Source organism: Echiichthys vipera (genome assembly GCF_963691815.1).
Source record: "Echiichthys vipera genome assembly, chromosome: 11".
In the NCBI taxonomy this organism is placed as follows: Eukaryota; Metazoa; Chordata; class Actinopteri; order Perciformes; family Trachinidae; genus Echiichthys; species Echiichthys vipera.
The window spans coordinates 24,512,383-24,526,154 of record NC_139836.1 but is presented as its reverse complement, the minus strand read 5'-3'; the positions used below and the strand labels follow the sequence as shown (position 1 = coordinate 24,526,154).

At 43.0% G+C, this 13,772-nt stretch overlaps 1 protein-coding gene across 1 annotated transcript in view; it reads left to right on the top strand.

The window, feature by feature from the left end:
- Positions 1–1,292: 1,292 nt before the first annotated feature.
- Positions 1,293–13,772, top strand: part of bcl2l11 (BCL2 like 11) — a 23,940-nt gene continuing 11,460 nt past the window's right edge. Inside the window, exons 1-3 of the mRNA XM_083923571.1 lie at positions 1,293–1,615; positions 3,960–4,396; positions 10,014–10,135. Coding sequence (XP_083779697.1) covers positions 1,599–1,615; positions 3,960–4,396; positions 10,014–10,135 — 576 coding nt within the window. The 5' untranslated portion in view covers positions 1,293–1,598. The remainder of the gene's footprint in view (positions 1,616–3,959; positions 4,397–10,013; positions 10,136–13,772) is intronic.

The following is a 13,772-nucleotide window of genomic DNA, read 5'->3' as shown; positions in this document are numbered from 1 at the left end:
TATTCATCATGGAAAAATATTTTATTTCACTGAATCTCCCCAGTCTTTTAGAAACACGTGAATCTATCTTCAGAAACATGAATATGGCATCAGTGGAGCTCTTAGGATGATTCATAACTGCAGTAGTAGCTCATGCTGGATTCTACTTTCATGCCAGCAGTCATAGTACAAGTGTAGGCGTCAGTTTCGACCAAATTGTGAAGGTCTCAATATCAAATGCACATTCAGCTTTCTTAGATGGTGCATAAGAGGAAACACTGATTCTGTTAGTTTTTAAAACACATAAGATAAAATGGATTAGAGTGCGAGAAATGGGCGCACTCACCCATTTAGTCCATACAGGAAATGATATAAGACACGGGTGAACAGACAGCTACATGCAACTTTGGAAAGTTACAAAGAGAGAGGTCAAATGTTTTCCAAACATTAGAAGAAGAAGAAGAAGAATTACTTTATTAATCCTGCAAGGGGAAATTCAATTTTTTCACTACATGTTACACACACACATCACCGAAATACACACACATGCACAAACAGGACCTATATACATGCAAATTAATGGAGAGAAGTCAGAGCGAGGGGGCTGCCAATGGTGGGGGGTTCGGTGCCTTGCTCAAAAGCACCTCGGCAGTGTCCAGGAGATGAACTGGCACCTCTCCAGCCACCAGTCCACACTCCATTCATGGTCCCCACAGGGACTCAGACCGGCTACCCTCCGGTTTCCAGCTGAGTCACCTATGGGCTGAGCTACTGCCACGCGATAACAAAATAATACTTATCCTTTTATTTTAAAATAAAGTGTTACATAACAAATAGTGATATACAGAGATTTATTTACTACAGAGGCCAGACTGTAGGAGGCCCTATTTCATAATCAAGTTAATTAAGTATCATTGAGACATCTTCTGTAAGACTAATATAGTCACCTTTCAGTGTTCATTCAGTACAAACTCAAGATCTGGTTAGAAGTTTGTAACTGGAAGCAGGAATACTATAGACATGCAGTATAGAGACAGACGAGACATGGTGAGAGACAGAAAGAGACACAGACAAGTCATAATTTATTGGAATATATCCTCTAGTTGCTATCGCCACTTAATTTCATGCACACACACTGGAGTGTTCAATGCCAGTAAGAGGCTCGTATGACAGACAGGGGGAGACAGAGAAAGCAGAATGGAGCGAAGAGAGAAACCCCACCCACAGGAGGTGGGTCGTGTTTTGGAGGAGGAGCGCTCATATCAGTCCGCAGCACAGCACAGTGCCTTCTGTCTTATAAGAGACGCAGGGAGAGAGAGGAAGGAAAAGAAAAGACAAAGTGCAGTTTGAGGCTGGAGTTTGTTTACCTCCTCTGGTGCAGTTTCCACTCGGACGCGGCGGATTATTAAAGCGACTCTCCCGGGGAAGTTCAGCAAATAACTCTTGGGATTTATTTTACTTTTTCTTTTCTTTTTTCACTTTTACAAGTTTATGTTTTGCTCACTTTGGACCTGTGGATCATATTTGGACTCGCATTGATATTATATAGACTTATTTCAATTACAGCCAACTTGTCATCGTGTTATTGTCGGAGCCAGTGGTGATGTCCCGCCACTGACATGCACCATCCGTCCAGGTGAGTTGGGAAAGAGGGAGCAAAGGTGTGTGTGTCGTTTATTTTGGATTATTACAAAAATAATCCAGTTACCCCCTGACCGGCATGCAAGACAGTTATCCCCCCGTAATGTTTGATGGTAGCATTTTTAAAATACTGAAAATGAATAATAGTTTGCTTTTACATTGTAATGCTTCCTCTTGTTGTGTTATATCACTGTAACCTTACTGGGGAGTGTGCGTAAAAAGCGAGATAAAACAACTTAATTGCCTTTTTACATCGCTTTATTTTCCTGCAGTACTCCAGTCAGAGTTTAAAGCGACCTTTTTTTCTACTTTATGAAGGTTTCCTCTTTTATACCGAGAGGGCTTTGGGAGTATGTTAGTGCGTTTTGCAGTCAAAAGCTGCGCCGGTATAATTGGCGACGCAGCGCGCACCGGCTCTAGCTCATTTCGTAACCTCATTACCACAAGTTGCGTGCAAGTGATATTTCACTCGCCATAAAGGCTGCGTTGGGTCAAAATGACAATCTATGTAGGTCGCCTTATCCTCTGGGATGAACTGCATCTCATCCGCTGGATAGGGGTTTTATGCAGGCACTCACATTTCCATCAAACTTAAACGGTCTGTTTTCCTTCTAATAGAAGAGCTGCTCTGTTTTCATCAGAGACTGTCTGCTTTGTTAAGGAGGTCATCGAGTTCAGCCGCTTTATAATGTATCACTCCATGACAGATGATGAATTCACGTGAGATTTTTTGAGACAAATTAAGACTAGTTCACCTGTAGCTCTTCGGATATTTACACTTTAAAGGGCAATTAGCGGACTGTAAAGGGTCATTTTGGCACTTTATAGCCAGCTGTTGAGACTCGGTCCGCGCTGCCCTGTGGGAGGCGCACACACACCGCTGGGCTTTGAAGAAGAAAGCTACAAATATAGACCAAATAGTTCAGGAGGCTCACATGTGACTGCCGCTCAATTATTTTCATATATTTGCCTTAATAGTAAAGTGAAACCTCACCTTGTAATCTGAAATGTCACTTTTTTGTGTGAGACCGTTCTGTCGACACCCACGGAGATAGAGAAACTGCAGCTCTTGATACTACTGTGAAACGCTGAACGGCTCTGGTTAAATATTTAACACCCTGACACCTGATCAAAAATGCCTTGTTTGCTGGTTTCTCTCCGTCTGCTTTTCCCTCCCGGCGAGGTGACCGTCGGCTCGTTTTGGTGCCATTTCTCTACGCGCATGGACAAGCTCAATATCTCCTCTGGAAGCGCTCGGATCTGCACCGAAACCCGCGGGGGTTAAGTTTATATTCTCATATGGCTGGAGGAAAGACGTCGCGTCCACTTAAAGTGCGGGTTTCGACGCTGTGTGCCCGTGCGTAATAATTCGTAATAAGCAATGGAAGGATGACTCTTTTCATGAAAGGTGCGTAAAAGTGTGATTGTCGATACACGGAGACATGGTTTTAAAAACCACTTATAATTTTAGGTCATTTGGCACAGAAGTAGGTCACTGCCGCTGGGAGCCCGTGCGCTTAGGAAGCTGTAGTCTGGACAAACAGGAAGCGCTGTATCAAAATATTTGGATGAGTCTCTTTTTATTAGAATGTCACGTCGAGAGTTTTGGTGATAAAAACTGAAAATGACAAAGGTAAAATATATTTTGTTCTCATTCCTGCTCAATGGGGTTTAAATAAATTGATTTAACAAAAGTAATATCTGCATATTTTTTTACATTGACACAATAAATTCCCCAAATAGGCAGAAATGTCAGCACACACTGAAGCAGTGTTAAGTTGATATACTCGAAAATACCGTTTCAGACCGACTGGTCGACTGAGATGGATTTCTTTCAGACTGTTAATGTGTGACGCAGTTGAAGTTGCTCCTTCATGCCTGATTACCCCCCCCCCCCCAACGATCTGCTGCAGTCAGCAACTTCTGTCAAACGGAGAAGCACCGGGCGGACACTTTGGGCAGCAAACCCGCGCTACCGCCTGATAAACTGACAAAACACTCAATACTCCAAACGTTTCTGTTGGTCTCCGCCGCATGTGGCACGGAGCTAGTATATGGTAACGTTTCATAAAAGATAAAATATGACATTATTAGTTTATTGTTGTTGTCACGTCCGCGTCGCCGCGCCAGTCACCGCGCTTCCCGGTGAAATTAGTCAGATTTAAAATGACAGAAAACCCGAAGTTTTACAGGAAAAACACGAGGTCCGGTTCTGACGCAGCAGTGCGCTGCTTCCTATCCGGCTGTTGCTCCAGCTGCAGCAGAGACGTGGGGCGGTAGGCTGTGTGGGCACAGGGATGGAACCCCACACTGACGGTGCCGATCTGTTCATCCAACAGACCACCAAACCGGTCCGATGGCTCGACCGCAGTAACGGCAGCACAGGGGACCGAAGGAGATCCACAAGGCGTGGGTGCCACTGGAACCTCAGAGCAAACTTCCCGTTCAAACGACGGCGGCGAGCGGAGATTTGGTCGCTCCGACTCGACCAGAGGAGAGCCGGACTCGCCGTCCTGGTGCAGAACCAAAAGCATCTCCCCTGTCGACAGCCTAGGCGTGTTTCAGACGAGGTCTATATTCCACCTGCCTCGCCGCCCATCCAGTGGATATTTCTCCTCTGACTGCGACTCACTGCCGAGCTCCCCGCTCTCCCCGAGGCCAGTGACGGCTGACAGAGCTACGCAGACTCCGAGCCACACCGGCCAGGTGATGAACCACGCCCTACAGCGCATGGCTGAGGCGCACAGCAGAGGACCGGGCACGCACCAGCAGCACGGTGAGCACAGGCACTTTGCATGAATACACGCAGGTGGAAAGGTTTCTCATAACAGAGTTCTCTGACAAGTGATGGAGTGACAAATAAAAGCGGCGCATAAACGATACGCAGACCATGGATTCAACAATATAAACCAAATACATTTTCGAGAAGAAAACCGTTATACAACAGCAATGGTGTAAAATGTGTGTTTTTAAGAAAGCCCCCTTCTTTGTACTGCTACTGCTGCTGCTATAGTTAATATATCCAGTAATGGCGTGGATTCTTAAATCTACCACCCTTCAAAGAACTTTTCATGCCTGAAATCATTTTCTCACTACTATTTTTGTTTTAAGAAGTTGGTAAACTGCATTCCTGCAAATCAAAGTGTCTAAAGTAAGTAGGTGTCCAATGCATGACTGCACACCCTGGTACTATATTTGGAAACACCATACCTGTTGTGTGTGAATGTTACTGGCCCGAATCCGCCAATACAAGTTGCCCTGAGTGTTTTCACAGTGAAATTTAGCTGCTGCTGCTGCTGCTGCTGCTGTGTGGGTGCACAGCAAAATATGAAACCAGATATGAGCCCAGCACAAGCTCCCTGAAGCTTCCTTTATCAAAGATTTGAGGGTTTGGGCGGATGGTGTTGAATGTTAACAATGATAGTAAAAAGATGAACAAAAACATGCTCAGGATGTTTTTGTACTCCCCCCTTTTCTCCCACTAGATCTTACGCGTGAGTTTTTTCCACTACAAGTATACTGCTGCTCTCTCACATGACTAAATCAGTCTCGGTTTGGTTCACATTGTGGTGTGTTGACTAATAATTCCCCAGCACACCTCTCTCCAATGGGTCCCCAGAGGGAAATTCAGGCTGAAACATGCATCTCCAGAACACACTAACATGACTCCTCGGTGCTGCCAAAACCATTTCTGCTGATTCCTGTTTTCATTCCATTGTAGTAATACTCTTCCTGTTGAGTAACGTCTACTGACTTGGAGTGTGTAAAACCCTCCCAAACCCCAACCGGATGCATTTTAACCAGTCAAACAAGCCTAATCTCATAATCTCATTGGAAATGAATAACGTATTTGTAGTAAAGTCATGTCCAATATACAAAGGTTTGATTTAGAATAAAAAAATTGTTGACAGTGTTGAGTTGCTACTCTCTGGTGTGAGCGCATTTGGTCTCTTGGACTCAAACAAACACATAATGGCACTTTGTGATACTGCGTAAAGACAAGTGTATTTATTTTTGTTCTGTGTTAGCATCGCTCACTTTGTGAATGGGTTTGACTCAGACGCCTCGGCATGCTTTGTTAGTTCTGCTGATGTTGGATTGCTGCCTCGGATTCACAGTTTTTCATGGACTCCTGCTGAGTCAGATTTACAGGAAGGAAGAGGGGACTTGACTTCTGGCCACGCCCAAGCGTGTGCGTGGGTGTGTATACCAAGTCATTAAAAGAAAGGAGAAAAAAAGAATGACGCAGCAATTATTCAGTGAAACTAACTAAATAAATGAGTCTGTCCTCCCAAACTCAGTAATATTACTCGAAATAAGAATAATTTTTGATGTAACAAAACAAACAAGTTAATGTACTGTAAGTTCACTGTTAAAAACTTGCAGATGAAATATTCAAAATAGTTTAACATATTAAATCTTTGGAGCTTTCAAACTTTTTTAAAACATCATGTTGTATATGGGGCCCTACACATGACGGGAGTTACTATTCCTCCGGTACAGTAGGTGGCGCTCCACCAACATACAGCTGGTCGGGAAACGGCTTTATTTTCCAGTTCACTGTTGTCAAAATCACAAGGGGGGGTAAAATTACTTGGTAGTGGTGTTACTTGCTGTGGCAAAGTCCTCCCTCGGTTTTAAGGTAACGCTCTACTGTTGTTTTTTTCATGTTGTTTTCGACGCCGTTGCCTCTAATTTATTACATTTCCGGTTCAGAAACCGCCACGTAGTGGGGAGGGGGAGTTATAACCCCCTGGCACATGCGCAGACTGGAAACCCGATATTACTCCGGGTAAGATGTTTACATGCATGAATACCCCGGTTACTAAAGGAGTGATCTAGGTCTGTTAACCGGGGTATGAGAACTTAAGAAACCGGAGTATGCCTTTAACCCAAATATAATCGGGTTTTTAAACAGCATTTAAACGCTCTGAATGTTAACGCATGGAAGGCACGCCCATGTGTGAGAGTGCCGCCAATGCGGTGAGCAGGGACATATTTTTCAGGTGCTTTCATGTTGCAATGGCACTCAAAGTTCAACTTTTGGAACGTAGTTGCATCCAACCGACATGTTTCCCAGGCACCAAATTAATATTGCGTATGAAATTTAATACAGCAGAGCCACACCTTTATACCACGCATTGTTCTTCCTTTTCAAAACCTGGCTCCTACATTACCCACAATGCAACATGACTGCTGTGTTTGATTGTAGATTCACCTGTGTTACACTAATATCAGCTATTGTCGCCTCAAGCCGCAAGCCTCAGGCAGAGATTAGGAGTGGGCTACAGAGAGACAATGTGGCGTGGGCTTCCACAGATGGCGCAGGAGCCACAAACATGCACAGACAGGTTTTACTACAGCTTTCTCTGAACCACCAGGGGGTGCTCAAACAAAACAAGCTGTGTAAAAGCAGGAAGTAATAGAGAAGAAGTAGAAAGCAGAAGTTAGCTAAAACGACAGTAGGCTGCATGGGGACGTTTGTATTCACCGACATACTGCCGAACATTGTATCAGTGGGCTTCGTACGCAGCAGTACTCCCCAAGACCTGTAAATAGACTTTCATGTGTATCAGCACACGTCTCCATGAAGGAGTTGAAATGCTGAAAGTAAAGTTAAAGCAACGAAAGAGTTGGAAGCATTAAATGAAGAGGAAGCATCGAGAGAAGTGGTCAGTTGAAGCTCTGTGGGGTTGAGCTTGTATCGATGGAGCCACCGAGTGTTTTCTGGACATAAGTCACTTCTCACAGCCCTAATCCTGTTTTTATTTCTGCTGTTTATTTGGATGCAAAAACAGAACAAGACACGCAGGCTCTTAGCCGTCAGCGAGTTGTCTGTCCCGTTGCTTGGTAACAAACAACACTGCGGCGTGGAGCTGTCATTTGGTACAAAAAAACAGCAACAAATGACGGTGCAAATCCCCTAACAGTGTTGCAGTGCAGTGGACCTCAAATATATCTACTCTGTAATGACTTTGTTGTCTCATTTAATGAATTTGTTTTTTCCAGACTCTCTAAATAGGTCAGTCATTTATATTTTAGATGCATAAACTCACAATACTGCATGTTAGAAGCCTTTACAAGGACAGCAGTGTTTTCTAGGTTAAAGAAAAGATATCTCTGGAGGCAGAAATGAAACTTCCTTATTGTAACCTCTGTACGTATGACTCTACTTTTTATAATAGCAGTGATTAGCTGCACTGATTGCCTTGTGTCTCTTGTATTCTCTCTTTTCTCTCGCTGCAGCCAGACAGACAAGATACCAGTCAAAACAGACCGGCGCGTTTCCATGTTCGTGTCATTCATTAAGTACGTAATCACACGAATAATCACAAAATAGGCCTGCAGGTCTTTTGTAAGATGCAGACTGAAGCCCTTCGCCTCTCTTTCAATCCTCTACGTCCATCAGATAGCACGGATCGGAGATAAACCCACACACACACACACACACATATTGCCTTGATGCAAAAATAAAAAGTTTTCAGTTATCAGGAACACTGGCCTGTTTATGTGTTAGCGAGCGAGATAGAAGGCTTAAGGACGATCACTTTATCATCTTGTTGTTGTCGCTTCCTGACAGCGTGATTACAGCTATCCTTTTACAGTACTCACTCCTCCCGCTGCAGCAGGAAGATCACACCTACAGTCAGGTTTCTTCAGTCGCAGCCGGAGTGGAACAGTCGACTTTGATGCATGTATTTTTTATAGTCACACAGTTTAATTATAACACAACCTTGGGGCTGGTTGCAGAAAGATAGATTTTGCCTGAGGCTTCGATCTAACAGATACGGTTTAGACATTCTGAGAGCTCTGAGAGCACAAACGCTGGCTATTAACCCTCCGTAGATTTGTGTCTTCTCTTAAAAGGAAAAGTCAGTGAGGATGAGACTGACTAAATGTGTTGCCTTTTAACTGCTCGCCCTTCGGCATCATCAAACCACAAATTAAATGTGTGTTTTGATTTAAATTAAAGGAATATGAATATCAACTTTAAGGGGAAACAAGGTAATCTGTTACATTATTTGTCGTCTCTGCTGTTCAAATGGCATCACTTGACACTGTTTGACTGACTTTTGTTCTCTGGGAAATGCAGTACAGTAAACACTTGTTGTATTTTCCGTGGTCATTCCCATATTGTGCGTCATAAACACTCTTGTGGGTGTTGTCGGTGCAGTCAGCAGGCTGATGGATCGATAAGAATGCAGCCTCTTTGCTCTTGAATATTGGAGGATGTGAGAAATATTAAGTCTGGGTTTCATTACAGCATTCGAGTCATTCGTGGAGATCAGTGAGAGGTCAGAGCTTTCGTGCTTTTCATACTGACTTACTGTTAAAATATCACAGATTAACCACAGAAACACACACATGCATAAGCACACACTCGCTCACCCGGTCAGCTGGCGGAGAGGTATTTCTCCGCATCTTCTTTATGATGCCAGTGAGACACAAATGCATTTAATACTGTGACTGTTTTCCATGAAACTAAATACTTTAAATTTGATGGTATCTTATCTCCTCATCTATTAAAATCTGTTGTCACAGTAAACATGAAAATATAGGATCGTCTTTTAATCTCACCAACATCAATAATACTCCGATTTACATGCCTTCTGTGGTTTTTAGCATAGCATTGTGAGCATGCATCTTTTATAACCTCAAATAAAGTAAACTGAGTCAAAACCAAAGAAGTCCCTGCTCTGATGCTGTGACACATCCACTGAATGAATCACACTCTTCTTATCTTTTCTTTTCTGTTTTGTGTGTTTTTTCATTTCCTCAAATGCTGGTGGCATCACATGTGAAGGATAGCATGTTTTGATATTGATTTTCTTTTTGGTTGTTGCATGTCTTCACTGTTTGACATGAGATTTAAAGTGAAAGGATGAATACAGCTGACAGGAACTTAATTTGGCTGTGTGGTGATTTTGGTTGAGTGGCCACAGTCTGACCTGCAGGTTCTGGTGATGCTGTGTGGCCCAAGAGGACTTTATGTCATTCGATGTGTTCATTGAGTCGACATATGTTGCAATGAATGTGCCGGCATCTTGGAACACTGAATATACTTCTGTTAATACATTCACTATGTTTTCTGTTGATGTTACCAGTCGTATTTCAACTACCTTTTCATACCGTAACCCCGAACCACACATAAAGCTGCAGACTCCTCTTTAATTACCTTTTGTTATGCTTCACATTTATAAAGCCTTGCTGAAATACAATTAGTTCAACACGCATGGAACAGCTCTAAACTTTTTAATCATTGCAAAACTGCAGCGAAAGAATGTGTGAGCTGCAGCTGCAGTACACTCGGTTAAATGTTTGTAGCATGCAATACTTATAGTAAGTGCTTGTTTGATTAAATTAGCAAAATGGTTTTGTCTTCTCTGTTTCAGGACAATCTCGCAGCCCCTCTAACTCGCGGCAACGAAACGCAGCAGGGGACATGCAGACGGAGGCAATCGGACGAGAGCTCCGACGCATCGGAGACGACTTCAATAGACTGCTTCTCCTCAGGGTTTGTGATCATGTACTCTGTGTGTATGTGTGTGTGTGTGTGTGTGTGTAGGAGAGGGGTTCTGGGTATTGAGAGTAACCACCAGTGACCACATTTATAGAGCACTTGAGCTAAGTGCTGAATGCTCAACATTTGCAGTAGAGCAGTTGATTGGCAGACAAAGGAAGACTGTGGTTAGCTGAAAGATGTATATGATGTTTATCAAATACACCAGCATTTTGTAGTTTTTGTTGCTGTTATTGGGGGAAGTTGTCTTTGTTAAAGTATTATTTTTGTCAGAGGTCGAGTTCCATCTAGGGGTTACTTTGAATGTGTAAAATCCCTTTTTGTTCAGTGATTTGTGACCCTATCCAACATGACTGGCCAATATCATCAACTGATTAGTCCGTGTTTATCAAGTTATTTCAGTCTGTGGTACAGAATCACAACAAATCCCACAGCTAAGTCAAAACAGCGGCTGTTAAACTGCGAATGTGGGTCAGGACAAAAATGTCACCGTGGGAGATTTAAGGGAGTCTGTGACCAGCTGGTGATTTTCCAACGCGCTCGGGGCGAGAAGAATAAAATGACTTTTGATCTGAAAATAACCGAGAAACACTCGGCCTGAAGCTGCAGAAAATCAAGATGCTGCAGTCACCAGTAAATTATAGTTGTTCTGTTTCTAATCAACAAGAAACAAGAAAACAGCCATATGACCCCTCACCAGTGGAGGACAATGGTTGTAATGTAATGGATGGACCTATATATGGATATTAGTATTGTTATGTGGTGTCATAGTTGAACGTGTGTTGAATATTAACACAGGAAACACAAATTATTTCCAATAAAAGATTAAGATCTAGTAAAGTTTTATACTTTCGGGGAGGTTTTGACCTTAGCGCTATGGGGCAATGTTTTTACGAGTGGGTCCCTGCTTTGTTTGTATGCATCATGATATACCTTCTCGCCACTGGTGTCCTACTGTCAAGTATTTTGAAAATGAGTGTTCTAGCTTGGTTAATCACTTCTCATTATGTTATGAAATGACAGATGCTGTTGTCGGACTATTGCCTCACTGTAGAGATAATCACAGTATTGCAAAGAATACACTGTAAACCCTCTGAATGATGCCGTTTAGCCATCAGTTGGTCAGACAAGGTGTGTTGTAAAGTTGAGTACAGCTACAGTAAGACATCCTTTCCTCTTGGCTTCTGTTTCCTTGGGAATATTTCTGCATGTTGCATCATCACAGTTTTATTTACTCCACTATCGAAGCGCTGACTGGAGCTTTAGTAAGCCAAGAAGTAAGGGAAAAACAGACTTTAATCTCATCAGAGAAATGGATTAAAAATGAAGTCAAAGGCATGACAGGAGTGCAAGAAGGGAGCTGAAAATGCTCCCTCAGTGTCAAAAGCTTAACAGTGCTAAAGCAACAACTCTCCAGCCGTGCAGTCTGATTAGTCAAAATGTTTCTTCCCCGCTGTGCTTACACTCCTGGGTGCTGATCGGCATCAAACAGGAAAACTGTTAACTCTCTCTGCTCTCTTGCTGCTATATCTTCCCCCAAACACACACACACACACACATATACTTGCCATGAATCCCCTTAAGGGATGTTATTTGAGTGCACTTGTGGTTCCAGCAGTCGTTAGATTGCTCTCAAACCCATCATTAACAGCTGGGTTACTCATCTATCTTTCAGTTTTTGGTTTTGATCAATCACTACATTTACCTGCCTTCTGGATGATCAAGTATACCGTCAACATGCAGCTTGAACATTTCACCAAGTCAAGGCACATAAGTCTGGGAAAATCATGAGTGTAACGGCTGACAGCAGTATCACTCAGTCAATCCCACGACCTGGAATAAGGTATGCGCCAAGAGTCATGCAAGGCCCGTTTGGCCCCCTCAGCGGTGACTCAAGCTGCAGAGGGATACAGAGGAAGGTTGGAGAAATATGTGTGAGCGTGATGATTCAACACCTAGTCACACTACCAGAAAGACAAAAAGAGAAGCATGTGTTTGCGTCTTAGTGGTCAGCCCTGTGTGAACTTAGGTATACAACGATCCAGAAAGTGTCAGCATGTGTGTTTGTTCATGCTGTAGAACAATGAGGGGGCAGAGAAAAGAGGAACGTGGACGCTTGTTCCTTGTTCTCTTGCCAGGTGTTGCTGTGGACAAGTGCACATACACATGATTTCATAACCACAGCAGCATAAGACGTTTTTCAGATTTGAATCAGATTCTTAATCATCAGTATGAAGAGAGAGAACATTTTGATGCTGAAACAAAGCAGTTTGTCCTGCTCAAAATGAAAACACAGCTGAGGAAATAAGGGCAAATGGATATAGGGCACAAAAGATGCCTCCACATACTTCACTGCTCGTTTGTCAGAGAACCTTACCTCAGTGATTTTGTGACTCACCGCAAGTCCAGTTATATGCAGAGGTTAGCTCATCTGCCATCACAGTTTTTTACATTGGCAACGGTACAAATAAAATGGCCGCTGCTCTGACCATCCTGCTAAGTTGCTTTGTGTCCATTATGTCCATTCTACTCTTATTCTCTCTCAGGGATCATGCATTTTCCAATCAGAGTTTTGATGCCTGTATGGAAGGGGTAGAATATAACTGTGCATGGCCTTAACTTTCATTCGAGTGCCACATAGGCTCGAAAATATCCAATATTTTGGTTAATGACCAAATACCCACAAAACTAATGATATTTCTAATAGAGATGCGCAGAGTGGCTCTGATGCCATGTGAAGCCACATGTACTCTTAAATAATTCTCTCCATGTGAACGTTCAGCATTCATCTCTGCTTTGTGCAAAGTATCCTTTTAGCAAAACTAACACATGTAGTTATAAACTTGACAGCGGAAGCAGAACTTAACATTACGCTTCTGAAATAATCTATGAAGCTGCTGTTCCTGGTGTCTCTTAATGGGAACACAGACACATTTGCCTGACGGAAAATGATCAGATGTCTGCGGCAGCAGTGGACAGCAGCTCTGATATTGTATCTGCAAATATATAACATAGGCTTAGCGTTATGCTGAGCTACCAGTGTGTTGCCACTGTTGACAGAAGAGCTTTGTTCAGTTTCACTGCCTGAAGGCGTCGGCAGAGAGGCAGAGCTGCATCACTTTGGGGTGTAGAGCTGTCAAAATGACTCACATCATCTGAGAATACACTCACAAACAAACATGCAGGTGGCTCAGCTCACTTTATTGCCTGAGAAATTAGCAAAGTTCTTCTTAGGTGATTAATTATTTTTCTGGAGAAAATGTACAGCGGAGTGTAATCATCAATATTATAATAATGAATTATTTCTCTGTCCGCTGTCCGTCTCACTGGCTCTCTCCCCTTTGTCCTCTCTCTCCCTTCAACCTCTCACTTAGACATTTACACAGTGTGTGTGTGTGTGTGTGTGTGTGTGTGTGTGTGTGTGTGTGTGTGTGTGTGTGTGTGTGTGTGTGTGTGTGTGTGTGTGTGTGTGTGTGTGTGTGTGTGTGTGAGAGCGTATAGTGTCCGTGACAATGTAGATTCATTATGGCTCAGCCCTGTGGTTAAATAACTCTCAGGGAGCAAAGCACAAGGTCTAATTATCCTGCCAAAACACACACACACACACACACACTCAAACAAACTCCAGCAC